At 39.4% G+C, this 17,386-nt stretch overlaps 1 protein-coding gene across 1 annotated transcript in view; it reads right to left on the minus strand.

The window, feature by feature from the left end:
* Positions 1-1,911: 1,911 nt before the first annotated feature.
* INPP5F (inositol polyphosphate-5-phosphatase F) overlaps positions 1,912-17,386 on the minus strand; it is a 69,086-nt gene continuing 53,611 nt past the window's right edge. The window contains 7 exon segments of the mRNA XM_053922941.2: positions 1,912-4,378; positions 5,660-5,747; positions 6,313-6,441; positions 6,839-6,912; positions 7,950-8,021; positions 14,886-15,084; positions 16,832-16,949. Coding sequence (XP_053778916.1) covers positions 3,220-4,378; positions 5,660-5,747; positions 6,313-6,441; positions 6,839-6,912; positions 7,950-8,021; positions 14,886-15,084; positions 16,832-16,949 — 1,839 coding nt within the window. The 3' untranslated portion in view covers positions 1,912-3,219.

A 17,386-nucleotide genomic window follows, 5' to 3' on the forward strand; every position in this document is an offset into this window, starting at 1 on the left:
ATTATACCATTTCCTTAAGTCAGCTAAGTCATAGGCCAGACTCTGTTAAAATGCTAGCATCAATGTCATTTAAAGAAAATCGTAGCAATTCTAAAGGCTGGAATTGTTCACTTCAGATTTTTACGTCTTTCCAGTTAACAGTGGATCTGAATGTGTTTAGTGGTTGAATGTTTGGGAAATGAAACCACAGAATTTCACATGACTTCCCAAACATCTGATCATGGACATTTTTTCTATTTAATAGTTGTTCACCTGCAGAACTAGGCTTTCACGTGGCAGTGGTTCCCATACTTTTGGAATTCACAGACCAATAATGTTTCTCAAAATTTTGAGATGGACAAGGTTGCCAATTTATTTTGCCAAGTTACCTGAAAGAAATCACTGTATTATTATCACCATTATTTTTTTCATAAGAGGAAAAATCTCAGAATGAGATACTCCTTTAAATGGAATAAATGTAGCTTTTTGAAAAAAACACTCCATTGTCCTTATTTTTCTCATTTCACTCCAGTGCATTTGGGAACCACTGTTTTATGGGACACACTTAAGCAAATTCTGCCCTATGAAGCTGTTTTGCCCAGATACAAAGAGCAAAATAGTCAACTTTTTAAAAGTGCCTTCTTTAGAAAAAAAGTTTTAAATTCTTTTCCTAATATTAGATTTTGAACTTTATTGGCTCAACTAACAGTATCTGCCTAGTCCAGGATGCCCTGATAAAACTGTAAGTAGGGTTTTCCCCAGACCAATTATTTTTAATAATAAGTTTTTAAATGAACAAAAATATCATTGTTTATAGCTAGAAAGCAAATCAATGCTGTATAGTATTAATTATGGAATCCAGAATGTTTGGAAAGGTTAGAACATCACTTAAGCAATCAGTGGTTGTATATAAAGATTAATTTCTTTCAGTCAGTAACTTACCTAGTTGGAACATTAAAAGAGTTCAGTTAAAAGGATTCCTTCAATTCCACCCCCAGGCTTAAATTGACACTGCTAACCAACCAAGGAAACAGGGTCAGCTTTGAAAATCAAGGAATTTACTATCCCTAACAAATGAAAGTGAAAATTCTCACTTTTCCTAAACTCAAGTCTATTTTTATAAACTAATGTAAATAATCATTTATATTTAGTATTCTGGACTGGTTTTCACTTTTATGACTCATAAGACTAGACCAGGGGTGTCAAATTCATTTTCACTGGAGGCCACATCAGCCTCGCAGTTGCCTTCAAAGAGCCGAAATAATTTTAGGACTGTATAAACATAACTATTCTTAACTGCTAAGTAGTTGAAATTACATTTGGCCCTTGGAAGGCAACCATGAGGCTGATGTGACCCCCAGTGAAAATGAGTTTGACACCCCTGGATCAGACCTTCCTTAAACTTTCAGAAATGAAATCTTAATGGATTTATGGGAATAAACTTCAACAGAGTAGATTAGCTACCATGTGTTTATTATACCATTGTGAATTGTAACTTACCAGAGGAGTGCAGTCTTGCAGAAAAGTTCCCTTGAAAAGGAAAACCCTCTTTCAAAGAAACAAAACTCATCCCCCGTGACCTGTGTGGAGGAGACCCTGCTGCCTCTTGGAGAGAAACCATGTTCTCAGACTCAAGCCCCACTTGCAGGGCACAGGAGTGGGGACAGCTCCAGGTTTCAGAAATCCCCTTCTCCCCTGGTCCACATGTGGACATGAAAGCTGTCGATCTAACATGATGTTATTCTATTTCCATCACCAAGAGGCTGAACAGACATTACCCTAATTGGAATTAAAAATCGCCTTCTTAAGTTCAGTTTTCAAAAATCTCTTCAAAACTAATTTCTGTGGAGCTTAAAACACATTTTATCACAACTTTGCTTATATTTTCTCGTGCTGTGGGACAGTTAATATATTCAAGAAAAGTCGGTAAAGAACAGGATAAAACATACATTGGATTTTAAATTTTGATGGTTTGTGATCCATTTCATCATTTTTTAAAATGAAAGTACTTCGAAAGAGTAAAATATTTGGAAAGGCTGGGACCAAGTGTTTAGTTATAGAAAACCTGCTTATGAAATCTTTAATCTGATTCAGAAATCAAACCCTTATCTTTAAAACGTTATTCAAGGAATTCTCATACATTGTCACTTAAATTACAACAGTACTTTATTTTTAAATAGTCACAAGATTTGACACTTCACACACACACACAGATACCACTAATAAATTAAAAAAGTGGAAATACTTATCAAAGTTACAACAGACATAATGTTTAGCTGAGAATCACTTCAACAGAGTAAGGCTCTAAAGATACCAGACGAACCAATACTTGTTTGGAATCAACTGCAACTTTCTGAAAGTATGGGCTTACGGAAGAGGCCCTGTTTCCATGTGGTCAGGTTTACAGTCATAAAACCCATTTTAGCATAACTGTGCTCAGACTAAGTTTCAATAGTTGTAATAGTCTATACAAGATGTTAAGGAATGACCCCTACAAAAAATTAAAACTTGAAGACTTTTAAGAATTAACAATATCCAGTAAATGTACATTCTTACCTGAAACAGCAAAATTAATAGGTGCTGGTATTCACATCTGATGTCTCAGGCTTTGACTGACATGTCTTAATGCTCCTAGACTTCGGGGCGTACAAGGTGGCAGAAAATTTAAAATTTGTTTAGAAAGGGAAAATTAGGATTAAAATGGGCAGACATTTCTTGACTATGCCAATAATCTTCAATTCTTCATCGGGAATGGTTAAGCCACAAAACAAAACCAAGTTCTAAATTTTCAAATGCATCTCTTAAAGTCACTAAGAACTAAATGTATTTACCTTGTAGAGGTAACACAGACATGAACTAAGAAAAACAAATTATAAAAAATGCTAATCCCCTAAATGCATCCATGACCATCCTTTATGTCATCCCTTCATACACTCAACCCTCCCACCCCACCCACTCCCAAAAAGGTTCAGGTTATTATATCCCAAAGTAATTTATTCCTGAATTACCTTCAAAGAGACAAACTGCTCTGTAGTGTATCAGCTACTCAGGCCTACACACTGTAGGATGATGCACTTCTGTTCTCTCCAATTTAGAAACCTTTGAAAACCTATCCCAATAAACAGAATTTAAGATCCCTAGATTCAAAGTCAGTACAGGTTAAAAGAGCCTAATATGTGAAACTTTTTCTTTGGAGGGGGTGGGTTAAGTAAAAGCCACGGGATTCTTTGTGGCTAAAAACTATATCTGAATTATTCGTGTCTGGCATTGTGTAAACATATTTTTAAGTTCATTTTGCTGGACTTCATTAACCACTTCAGGCTCTGCAGGGCTCTTCTGAACCCTTGCCACTGCAAAGTTGATCCCTTGGGTTAACCCGGCTTGGGTTATGTTAGCAACCTGAACCATGGAGCTCCGGATCTTTGCGAAGGGAGACACTGCTCTGCTGCTGCTGCTCTCTGAAGGAGAGGGAGTTACATGAAGCCCTGTCTCAAGTTCAAGCATGCTGGATCCAGAGCCGGGGTTCTTTTCAGATACCACTGAATGCACTGGTTCAACAGACAAAAACTGTGGGCCTGTTGCAGAAAAAGACACATCTAATTGAGAGGGTCGAGAAGGTATCTGTTCCGTTGATTCAGATTGGGTTTCTTCATTAGAAATTCGATTGGTCGTTTGATTTCCTTCCTCACTAGCCTGCTGGGAAACAGATCTGGTTTCTAATAGCTGGGTCATTTTGTTTTGTGCATCTTGTACAAATCTGTGGCAGTAAATATCCACAGGCTTGGCAAAGCCAGTCAATGTATGTATATAATCAGCAGAAGGACTTTTTTTCAAAGGAGGTTCACAGCGTTTTCCAAGCTCACTCCCATGAGCAGCAACAGTAATCTCTGAAGGAGCATGAATGCTAATATCAGTGCTGCTAATAGATTGGGATCGACTGCCTAACCGAGGTGCTGAAGCAATAATGCCACAACTGGGAAGAACATAGTCTATTGGCCCTATGTTCTCTAAAGAGTTAGCTAGCTGCCTGTCTTCATCAGACTTGGAATTTGTAAGGAATTCATCAGAGTGGTAGGAGTCGTTATCTGAAGACATTTCCCCATCGGAGTCTGCCTGGACTTTATTATCCATCACACTTGTGTTTTCCATGGTTTCAAGACTACTATCTGATTTCCAAAGATTCACTTTTAGGTTTGGTTTTAGAAAATTAACCTTCATTTCAGGTTTTGCAAAATTTCCTAGCCTTCGTAGATTGCCAATATTTACATTGGATTTGGTCTGTTTCACTTTTTGATTTAGAGATGAAAATTTGCTCATTAAAAAATTTTTTCCTTGGGCCAGTGAGCCTTGGTTTTGAGATCTGATGCCAATAATGTCTTCATGAGGTTTACTGCTCTTCCTACAAATTAGAAGAGAAAAAAGTTAATTCCCCATGGAATCCAACACACTAGTTGCAATCATTAAAGTGAAAACGCTGTTATTTAAATCGGTTCCAATTTCTTGAAAACAGTGCACTGCTAATTGATAAACTCACATAACCCCTTGGAGCTGATACGAGAACAGGACTGTGCAATAGAAATATGTGAGCTGGTAGATGTAACTGAAAATGTTCTAGCAGCCACATTAAACACATGAATTTTAATAGTATTGACTTAAAATAACCCAATATATACAAAATGTTGTCATTTTACCAGACAGCCAATATTAAAAGATAAGGAGGTACATCTTCTTACTAAGTCTTTGACACAGTCAGCAGGGAGTATTTTACAAGACGGCAGCAGAAGCCTTTGTACATAACACTGGGGAGTTGTTCCCAGGCACTGAGGGGGAACGGTGGCCTGGCTGTGTGACTCCAACCCCAAGTGCAGCAAGCAGGCCAGAGACATCCCCCACATGTGCTCTGTCCTCATCTTCCTCAAGCAGGCATTAGGTACGACAAAGAGCCACACTGGGGAAACACTACCACATCTGCAGTGTCCTAATCCCACTCAATGCAGCTCTTTCTGGGGGGCTTCAGAGTTGGTCGCTGTCTGCTATTGCATATTTGCTTTAACTGTATTCTCGTAGGCATTCAGAGAGGAGACTGGAGGAAGGGAGGGAAGCCTCCCAACTGTTGCCTCAGCCCACGTTTTTGCACATTCTGAAGATAAATTTTTCTCAAAAACACCAAAAAAAAAATCCCACACCCAAAATTTAAAAGATTTGGGGCATTTAACGTAACTAAACTTAGCGGTTTCTTCTTTGGCATCCCTTGTAACAGCCATAAATAAAAAGAATTGTGCTATTGCCCCATGTGTCTCGAATGTCTGACTCTTGGTCATGCAGAATCACTGGTCATGAGACTACTTCATAAGAATTACAACATTAAAAACTACAGAAACAATTCTATTAAAAAAAAACTAGTGTTTAAAATATACTGGCTAGTTTGTCTACAAAGTTATTTAAATTTGAGAGCTCCCCCCTTGAGTATATTTTAAGAGTTTAAAAACATATCACTTGTGGCCTTAATTTTAACAAAAAGTTTTACTTTTTGATCCACAAAAATGTGATACTTCCCTTTCTAAAGACCAACTCATTACCATAATGTGATCCCCCCGACCTGTGCAAATACTTTTAAAGAAGTAAGACTTCGGATAATAATGTCTTTATTCTTGAAAGAAAATCAAAGTAGCATACTCACCTCTCAAGCTTTTTTTCAATTATAGGTACATCTAATCCCATGGCTTGTTTGGTGATCTGCAGCATCTCTGCAATGCACTGAAGGGTATCTGAAACCCAGACAGAATTGCTTGCCACTTTCACCAAAAACATACTAAAAAAATAGCAGTTCTAACTCAGAATCCTGAATGAAATCTGGGATCTTATAGTTAAATACACATTTATTTGCTTCAATTTATAGAAAACTGCTACTTATTTATTCCTCCCCTACTTAATTCAGTAATCTAAAACCAATTTTAACACAAGAGTAAATAAGGAGCAAAGGAACCAAATCAATTGCAATTAAGTGCTGGAAGCCAAGGTAATCGCTGTGAACCAGACAGACATGGTCTCCGACTACTATCCGCTCGAGGCATGTGGTGGGAAAAGCCCAGCATCCACATGGCCACACACACACACAGAATTCCCATTATAGATTCCCTTGCCCCAAACTACATCATCAGTTCAAATAATCTCCCTGCCTTGCTGAGAACAAAGTTGCTATTTCAAGGTCTCAAATCACAAAGCTATTTCTCTGGATCATGTAGTTGGTAATGGCACGTACCCCCGATTCCATGTGGGCTTACAAGAGCGGACAAAAAGTTATCACTCATTAATTTCATCTCTCTTCATTACCTTTCCCATCCTCTTCTGGATTGCGCATTACAGCTCTCAGTGTGTGGAAATAGCCACTGGCTTCTTTGTATCGATAGTGCAGTCGCATGCAGGAGAACTTTGGCTTCCCAAAGAGAGTGGGTTCAGGACCTGAAGACCCAAATGAATACGTGTAAATCTTTCACATAACATTTACTTTCTCCTAAATCTTCAAAAGATATTTAGCACCTTTTTCTTCATAATCTAAAGCACCCAAAATATAAGCTTATCATGACAATTTGGTTTGATGAGACTATTCATCAAAACTCTTTTTCAGTCTCAAATATTTAAACTTTCTTGATCCCTGGGTTAATCTTCACAAGTAATAAAAAAATAGTTATTAGATTATATCTGTCACTAATCTCTAAAGAACAGAAGGGAGTCTTATAAAAATAGACTACTGGGAATACCCCTTTCTGGGTCTAGTAAGATATTATACTGACTGAATAAATAATCTGACCTACTCTTGGAAGAAACAGCATTTGCTTTCTATTATCTTAAAATTTACCTATTTCTATTTTTTCCAGGTCTTCTAGACTTAGTCGTTGGTACTGGTTTACTTTATCAACTTCATCATCATAACTAGATAAAGGAAAAGGGATTAAAAAGAGGATTAAAAGCAAAGATTTGTCTTGTCAGCTGAGGTATAATAGTAGCAACTACTACGCAATTGAAAATATTCCACAGCGCAATATCTACAGCTAAACAAATATTTTAAAAACTAGATGAAACCAGATTAACATATACATAGTTAATAGCTAAAAGAAAATCAGTTTATAGATCTTGCATTAAAGAAATCAATTCACAGGAAAATAATTTAAGTTTCATAAAAATTTTTACAAAACAAAACTCAACAAACCTAAACCTTAACCTAAAAGGAAGGCAAAAAGTACAGAGGTACATATACTGAAGCTATGTATTTGTGAATAATACAGTAGATAAATCACATCCTAATCAAGAAGGAAAAATCCATGTGATCAATGCCAACAGGTACTTGGGCCAGTGACTAAAAAGAAAAAAGACAGTTCACACAGGCCAAAAAGAAAGTAAATATTAGGGAAAGGCAAGGCTATGAGGAAGTACTTGTATTTTTCCTAGTGGCATTGTCTGGCAATAAACTACAAAAGTCCTGTCACTCATTACTATAACCAAGTGATGTAACCAAAATGATAGCCTTGTAGCCAAAGAGAAGTGCACGTGTGCTCGTGTGTGCACAAACACACTCGCAAAATGACGAGCACAAAGTAGCTCTCTGTATCATTCCCAATAGTAAAAACAAATTAATGCCTCACAACAGGGACACATTTAACTAAGGCACAGTAGTAAAAATAATGATATATGGTCATTGACAATAAAAACACAGGTGGAACACATCAAAACTCAGGATATAGGAAATAATACTACATGCTAAAGGAATATTACATAAACACACTGATACAACTATAACATAACATTTTCAAATTAATAAGAGGGTGAGTGATGTAACAGTTATGTAAGGTAAAGGGGTTTAACGACATTACTTAAAATATGTAACAAATCCAGATTCTTAATTTCCTAAAATGGACATTCACTCGGATTTAAAAACAAAATTAAAAGCTTTGAATCAATAAGCAACTTACTAGGCAACGTAGTAGGCAGAGTCAGAAAGCAGCAACAGCACATCCACGTCTCTGTGAGTGGCATCAATGAGGCTAAACAAACATGACACAAGCAATTAAGTATTTTTATTTTCATCTACATTTTTGCCAAGCTTATTTTTATAGGAGAGCCACTTATGATAAAGGATTGGGGGAGGGGAGGAAGAAATCAAATAATCAATGCATCCTACTTCTGAAATTAAATGTGTATAACTTAACCATTTGGAAATTTTTAAAAAAGAAAAAGGAATCCAGCTTGGGGAGAGTGGAAGGAAGGACTGGAGCTGCAGAGAGGTCCCCTCTCAGAGGGTTAGCCAGCCAAGCAGGAGGGAGGGAATGGAAAGGCGGGGGAAATGGATGGGGCGGCGGGGGGGGGGGGGATGACGGGATACTGGTCTACAGTAAAGGGGGAACTGGAAAGGAAAATGTGAAGTTGAGAAGGAAGAAATAGTCTAGATTATCTCACATGACCCAACCTTTGAAATGACACTGCACATTAAGGGAATTTTTACACTGGTGTACAATGCATCCTTTGAAAGAACTTTACATAAATATAACATGTGCAAAAATGGAACCAAACCCAAGCTACTTTGCGCTTTCCTTATTATAGATCAATTTACTTGGCTTTTAAAGCACAGCAAACATTTCCTTATTCTATGTCCATTTTGCCCTACTTACCTCCATTCTAAAATCAAATATCAAAATAAAGGTTAAACCCTAGATGAGTGTTGATAAACCAAAAACTACAGTAAAATGTACATCTTTTAAAAATTACAAATAAGAAAACAGGCAACGTATAAAATCTAAAAATAATCAACAGATTAACACAGGGAGAATGTGAACTCAAATAGAATTTTTAATCTGGTATTCATTCACCTAACATTCACAATAGCCTTTCCAAACAAAAGGTGAAAATTAATCTACATTCTTATAGTGGACTCCAACTTCCACTGTAGATAAGAGTGGATAATTCAGCCTCAGAATTCCATACCGATTTGCCAAGACTTACCAAAATGCTACTGAAAAACAAATGGGAAATAGTATGGAAAACTGGTTTGTAAATTGAACTTGAGTCACGTATTTAATCTGAGTCAGAACGAGGTCACTGTCTAACTGGCACCGCAGAGAAAATTTCACCAGAAGCTTAAACTGCAGGGTTTTACCTCAGCAGCACCTTGTAATCTAAATAACAAATTTCCAATTTTCACCTAATGAGATATTCCCCAAGACACAACGAATGAGATAAGATGCAAGGATCCGATAATGGGTCCGAACTATGAGCACTAATTAATCAATCAATGGAGGAAAAAAAACTCGTGATTTTAATGATTCCAGTAGCTTCGCCAAGAATACAGAACGTTACCGTAGAATGTAATTTAGTTTTGCGCATCGATACTCACGTGCACTCTGAAAATTGTTGCTTGAGTCGAGCGATAAAAATTACTACGTCACAACACTTGTATGAAAAATATTGTACTATTAATTAGTGTCACCTAATCCTAGTGTCCTAATTTGGCATTAATATTTACATCAGTCAGATGCGATCCTCAGTCAAAAACACCACATCCTTTAAAAAAAAACACTTGGCACAGAACAGGCAGTCGCGACAAATGCCAGCCCTCCCCCACCCGCAGTTTACTCGCGTTAGCAGCAGTGAAGACTGACCTTCCCTCCCCACCCCCCATAAGCAAAGGAAAAGATGCCCCTCCCCACAGGAAAAGAAAGAAACCCCCTCGGGTACTGCACCCCTCCCCCCACGTCTGCAGCTCTAAAAGCCGCTCTATTCGTTTTTGTTTTCCCACCAGTCGGTCAGGCCCTCCTTCCACACCACGAAGACGAAAACGGACAGGACCACATGCAGCCCAACCACCGCGACAATGGTCGCGTAAAAGCCACTGTCGTCAGGGGACATTAACAGAAGACTTTGGAAAAGGAGTAATTTACAAGAAAAATATAACCCCACAGGAACTTTAACCATAAGTCCTGCAAAAAGGAGAAAAATCTTGAAAGTTGTCGCCAGGCTGCCGCCTTCAGGCTTAGGCTCGGTGGCTTTGCCCGAGGTATTGGCGGACCGCTGAGAGGTCGGCGGAGGCCTGTGTGAGCGCGGCATCTCGTCAACCTGTCTGCCCGCCTGTCCGTCCGTCCACGAGTCAGAACTCAGACAGAGCCACCGCAGGCAACCTCTCACGCCTGCCTCGACTGCGGCGACTGCGGCAACTGCGGCAACTGCAGGGCTGCCGCGCCAAGCCACGCCCAGGACTACGTCGCTTCTGCCCGCCCACTTCCGCCGCGGCACGAGTCCAGTGCGCGTGTGCGGCAGGTCCAGCCCCACCAAGGAGGGGCGCCGAGGCGGTTGCAGGTTCTGCACACCCTACCCGACCCTGCGAGAGTTCACAGAAGCCTTAGTGAAGGGCTCTGCCCACTGCTCCAGGGCACCCTAGCCAGTGGGCTGCCTCCCCAAGATCGAGCATCTGTGCCCTGCACTGTCACTTGCCTAAGCGTTGCCGCCTCGCTACTTCACTGAAACCTGTGGCGGAGAAGTGGTAATGGACTGTCCGTGTGGAAAATGCCTTGGACAAAATAAAGAGTGGGCTTTGTGGAGATGCCGAAGGGCACTTGGGCAGTGCGCTGATCACCTTTCCCACTTGAATTAAGATTCCTCCCCTCGCCCCGGTGCACCACCAGGTGCTTACTGGCTGTCACCCAGGTCAGAGTCTTTCCTGCAGCAACTGGTGGCGCGAGCTAAAGGGCGCGGATAGGCTGGAGAGGTCTACACTGTCCACAGGGAAATGAACTGAGCTGCACTCAGCGTTTGAAGAGAAAAAAGGCCTGGGGCCGGGAGTGGGCACTAGGTATGCTCTGAGAGCAGAAACCAAGCGACCAGCCAGAGCCGTCCTGGACAGTTCCAGTTGGAGGGCTAGGCGGTCAAGAAAAAGGTAATGGCAGTCATTCCTGCTGCCCAGTGTAGGGCTATTTGTAAACTGCCTGCCAGATATTTAAACAGGGTCGTGACTACAGTGGGGCTACTGAGGCACTGGTCTCTGGTGCAATATTTAAGGGGGTGCCAAAAAAATCAACATTTTTAAAAAAGGATCTGACCCTACACTTGTCTCACCCTAATCCCAGCCATGGACCCTATAAACCTTAATTTATAATAATATGGTGCAACTCAACAACAAAAAACACACAACCCAATTTTTAAAATGGGAAAAGGATATAAACAGAAATTTTTCTTAGGAAGATAAACGAATGCCAAAAAGCACAAGGAAAAATCCTCAATATCATTTATCACTAGGAAAATGCAATTCAAAGCTGCAATGAGATACCACTTCACACCCACCAGAATGATCATTAAAAAATAGAGAATAACAAGTGTTGATGAAGACACGGAAAAACTGCAGCCTTCACACATTGCTAGTGGGAATGTAAAATGGTACAGCCATTGTGGAAAATAGTTTGGTGTTTTCTCAAAAGTTAAACGTAGAATTATGCATGACCCAGCAACTTCCACTCCTAGGTATACACCCAAAATAAAAACGCGTGCTCACACAAAAACCTGTTCACAGCATCACTAAACACAACAGGTGAAAACAACCCGGATGTCCACGTGGCTAACGTCTCAACTATTGTCAGACACAACCACTTCTGGTATGGTCAGCCTTAGAGGAGGTCCTTCCAATATCAGAGTGGAGAGTCTCAAACCTGAGCAGTCAGTGTCACGGAGGAACAGACCACAGACAAATTGCACAGGTCTGAGGCCTCCCTGGTCTCAATACGTCATTCCCTCTAACAATCCTGTTGTCCTAGTAAGCAGTGGAGCTCCCTGCCCATCTCTCCTTGGGCCCAAGTCAATGTCTACACTGAAGACTTGGCACAGAGAACCGTTCTCTATTAGGCACTGGCTTACGTGTTAGCACCAACAAGACAGGGAAGGCAGCACCTCAGCCAATGAGATCTGGGCTGATGGGACGATCTGCATAATCTTTGAGACTGATTCTATAGACCTGTTTTTCCATCAGTCACCACAAGGAATAAGATGAGGATGCGGTGGTGAATGTGCGTTGGCAAGTAAAGTAGGCAGTGAGGTGCTCTCACAATCAAACGTAGCAACAGATAGTTCAGAACGCATTAGAAACAAAACGTCTTGCAGTGCCATCTGAAGTAGAGAGAGAGGGACTCAAAAACAAATTGGAAATTCGGAGACATAGTCAGGGGCCCACAACTGAAGAATTAGAGCAAAGACATATCCTAAAACAAAGAATTAAGACATAGAACAAGAAGTCAAAAAGGAACTAAAAGGTAAACTCAACAGAAAGCTCAGGCTGAGACCAGGAGCAGCAGGGCTACATGCATGAAGGATCCTGTGGGGGCGGTTTTTTAAAAGAATGAGTTTCCTCTACTTAAAAGGTGCTTGATTTTTGTTTTTAAGATTTTATTTATTCTTAGAGAGAGGAGCAGGGAGAGAAACATCGATGTGAGAGACAATGACTGACTGCCTCTCACACGTGCCCCCACCGGGGACCAAACCCACAACCCAGGCATGTGCCCTGACTGGGAATTAAATGAGTGACCTTTTGCTTTGCAGGACGACACCCAACCAGCTGAGCCACACAGGTTAAGGCAGATCTTGGTGTTTAATGAGCACATAGAGGTCACTCATTCCTCAGTATGACCAGCATATACACAAGCTCTGGGCCAGGTCACGACCTACAGACAAGGCAACAATAAGTACAGAACTAAAGGAACTCAAAAGCACAGAAATGGAAGCACGCAGCAGTTTCATTGTCCATTATGAAGTGTGAGAATATTTGGAAAGACACACTGATAATCTTTGTGGGTAGCACCACCGACTGAAAACCTGATAATGCCCTGGAATTTGAAAGCTTAACTTGCAGTGAAGGAAGAGTGAGCTCTGCTTTTCTGAAATGTGCTCATCCCTTGTACAGCCCAAATGGAGCCAACTAGCAAAGATGTAGTGACACTTCCTGTCTAGCATGTGTTATGAACATAAGTCATTCTTCATCAGGAGCTTTAACCAAAGAAGATGATCAGAAGACAATCAGTGGCTCCCTGTTATAGTGCAGGATTAAGAAAACTGAGGGCAATTGCTGGGCTAGAGACGGGTGGAAGTCAAAATATCAAAAAGAGAGAGACAGAGACATAAATGTTTCATCAAGTTAATGAAAATGAGAAAACTGAAGCACAGTTGTATTCCTGAAGTTGGCATTTGGTAGCTGAGAATTATTATGAGATTTAGGAATCTAACTACGCAACATGGGTTTCTTAAAGGCCTTATCCTAGAAGACTAGCCTGTTTCAGCATTATTTTCATATACTACAATACCATTAATTTATGTTGTGCCAGTGAGGCTGCTTCCCAGAAAGAAGTCTGAGTGTTTTCATGTGTCTTTTTCTTAAATGCAAGAGACTTCTACTGACTTTTAACAAGTGCACGTACCCAACTTGTTTGTAAACTTTAAATAGCATAGCTACATGTGCTTTATATTTTTTTCTACTCTTTAACACAGGATACCACCTTTACACAAGAATTACAGAACTGGAAGTGAAATCAGATGTAATGTGACCTTACAAAATGGCAGCCAGCCTTAGACATGAACCATTTCGGTCTTTTCCTATCTCACTTATCTCCAAAGTAGAAACAAAAATACTTGATCTAAGGAAGATGACACTGACAATCACGCCACCTTTAAAAAACTGAAGTGCAAAGTTAATGCAATCAAAATACAGGTACGATATCTGCAGTTATTTCTGAATGGAAATTAAAAGTATTATTCTCCCCTTTTTTTGATGCTGGATTAAGTTGCTCTGCTATTTGAAAAAAAAAAACCAAAACAAAACCAAGGTACATGAGTCAAAAAAAGTTTTACCAAATGTCTTATAAGAGCACAGAAATATTCTGCTAAATTGTGTATGAGAAAAACCTCGTCTACTAAGAGTCAGCAGTTTGCATCCATACATACAGTACTGACTACCAAAACGAAATAATTCATGAAATTATAAAGTCATGGAAAGTTTCCCTATGAACCTACGGTCAACAATTTAAAAATTCATTTTAATATATGTAAATAATACTTCGCACGTAATTGTTCTTTCTAGTTTGTTTTATGTCCCTTTTATTAAAAATACAATAAATGCAGCCCTGGCCATTGTGGCTCAGTTGGTTGGGTGTTGTACTACAAAGTGAAGGGTTGCCCGTTTGACTCCCAGTCAGGGAGCGTGCCTGGGTTGTGGGTTTGTCTGAGCTGGGGCACCTACTGGAGGCAACCAATCGATGTTTCTCTCTCACACAGATGTTTCTATCCCTCTCTTTCTCCCTTCCCCTCTCTCTAAAAATAAGTAAATAAAATCTTTAAAAAATACAATAAATGTAAAATAAGACAAAACCCAAATAGAGCCTTTTATTCTAGAGCTTGGTCTAAAATTATCTGAAATGTTTCTAATCCATAATAATGATTATAATCGGATGGTTTTGTTTTAAAAAAAAGTTAGGCATTAGGTGGCCTGTTTATTTTAAGAAAGGTCAGGACCACTTTACAACCAACCAAAGTAGCATCACTGCACCTCCTGGTGCACTGAGTTATGTGCGTTAACACAATAACCCTAGATTCCTAGGGGGAAACCCACACTGCCAGCTACAAACCACAGTTTTACAATTGTCTTTTTAATGTCAAATATTACATTAAAATATTTCTCATTACTGAGTTTTTAGTGGTCCTTTCATCATGACTGAAGGCGGATGCCTCGGTCAGCCTGCCTTAGCACCAGCCCTGTACTTGAAAACTGCCTTGCACCGCGCATCGTGCTCACAGATTTATGGACAAGTTCTAGTGTTAATTTTGAAAACTTAGCAACATCAGAAAAATAAACACATTAGTACCAGGACACCACTCCTACTCACCTGGGGTCACAGTCAATGAGGGCCCAGCCTCCATGGAATTTCTCATTATCAGGCAGCAGTAACTTCATGTAACTTTGTAAGAGCTGGCTAATAAGTTCCTGGTGACTTCTCTGATTTTCCTTATGCAAAGCTTCATGCTCTTTCTCCTTGTTAAATATGGAATAAAGATCTTCTGTCACTGGAATGCCTTGCATCAAGTCTAGAATAGAAATTGTTAATATCTATCATCATCTTAGTTTACTAATAAATTTTTATTTATTTTTTTAAAGGTTATTTATTTATTTATTTATTTAGAGAGAGGGAAAGGGAGGGAGAAAGAGAGGGAGAGAAACATCAATGTGTGGTTGCTTCTCATGCACCCTGCACTGGGGACCTGGCCCGCAACCCAGGCATGTGCCCCAACAGGGAATTGAACCAGCAACCCCTTGCTTCGTAAGCTGGCATTCAATCCACTGAGCCACACCAGCCAGGGATACCAATACATTTTTAAAAAACAAAAGAAAATGAAGACCTAAAGCCATTAAACTCTTATAAGAAAAGATAAGTGTAAATTTTGGAGATCTTGGATTAGACAGGTTTTGTTTTTTTTTTAATAGGGCACTAAAATCAAAACAAAAGAAAAAATAGACTAATTGAACATTAAAACTAAAAACTATTATATTTCAAAGGGAAATAACATGATAGGGAAAAGACAACTCACAGAATGGGAAAGAATATTTACAAATCACATATATGATAAGAGACCTGTACCCAGAATGAAGAATTCCTACAACTCAATAAAAAGACAAATGAGCTCATTTAAAAATGGGCAAAGACTCTGAATAGGCAAGCTAACGTCTTTCTAGTGTGACCTGTGGCTCAAACTGTAACAAGTCATTATAATCCCATTTCCTGTAGTTGTCTGGGACAATGAGACTACAGGAGGTTTATGAGAGAGATCTGCCACCACTGGCCCTACAAGGGGAAGCAACAGCCCAGACTGCTACTGGCCTCTCTGTCTCAACCTTGAAGAGATACAGTTTGAGGACTGGGATGAAGCTGATGCTATGGATGGTAGAACTGAGACAGGGACAGAACCTGAGTCCTCAAGGATATAACTGAGTCACTAGATCAACCAACAGAAGGACGGTATCTTATTTTTCCTTTAGTAAACTGCTAAAATCCAGTTTTCCCATCAGCGCATACCCTGTCTACAGCAAATGAACCAAATTTCCCTACATCAGACTTCTCAAATTACTAACTGGTCTAATGGTTCATGTATGATAAATATCAGGTTAAAAAAATTGGATTTACCAAATACTTTCGGACAGCTTAGGATAAGGTGTTACATTTGGTTCTAATCCAAAACACTCTATATTTATTTTAATCCTATGTGGTAGTGTTGTAATGAAAATTAAATTTAAAGCATGCCACTGGGCAATCTACCCTCCATGCTCTTCTAAAACACAACTAAGAATTGGTTAGGATCACCTCTAAATCGGATACCCAAATATCCTGTTAAATCACACCAGTGGGAAGAAAGGGTGGTCTACTTGTCCACAGCAAGAACACATGATGAATGTCACAGAAAGAAAGAAAACCATCTCGTTGCATCTCGCAGACTTCAGTAACAGAAAAACAAAGAGAACATGGAGTTTTCAGTTGATGAGGTTTAGGGTCCCTTATTCCTTACTCCTGGAGTCTCAGCCCTGCCTTCTGTTACATGAACAGCAAACTGACAAATATGTATGAAAATTGATGGTTTCTTGTGTGTTGCTCCAGTCTAAAAAATTTATCGAATCCTAATCTTCTAAAATTTTGAATTAGATTCATTGAGTAAGATGATTAAAATAGAAGCACAAGTATATTAGAAAACATATTAACTATGTTAATAAAATTGGTTTCTATAAAACAGTCACATAAGGAATAAGAAATTTTAAAGAAAGAAAGGCTTTTACATTCCTTACCTATGACAGCTTGCCTATAAGCATCCTTAAACCGATTCAGGTAATACCTATTTGCTGAGTTAACACCATCTTTCATAACTCCTGCTAACTTCCTTTCTCCAGTCCTTGTAAAGTCACCCTGTCAAGGAAAAAGTCATTTTGACAATTTATTTAAACATAAGAATGTCCCCAAAGTAGATATGGGCTTTCAATTCAAGACTGGAATTCTTTAGACTTTTATAATTTCCAAACAATGTAGTTAAATCAAAATATTTATTAGTATTTGACTCTGACCCAAGCAGGTCAAACAATTAAACACGCTATTTGTAGCAGCAAGTCTTCAGCTCAATAATGCTTTAAGGTAAAGCCATTCTTTGCAATATATAGAACTTGGAGAATTTACAGGTCAAGATGTTTTTCACAATAAAGGTGTCAGAGCAAGTCCTTAGAGAGGCAGTGATTAAACTTAAGGCAAGGAGAGCATAGTCCCTTTTCCCCCCACCCCAACCCCACTATTTCTACCCAAGACAATCTCAGAAACAGACCTTGTCCTAAAACTGACAATTTTGGAAGGAG

Source organism: Desmodus rotundus, chromosome 4, assembly GCF_022682495.2.
Source record: "Desmodus rotundus isolate HL8 chromosome 4, HLdesRot8A.1, whole genome shotgun sequence".
Classification (NCBI taxonomy): Eukaryota; Metazoa; Chordata; class Mammalia; order Chiroptera; family Phyllostomidae; genus Desmodus; species Desmodus rotundus.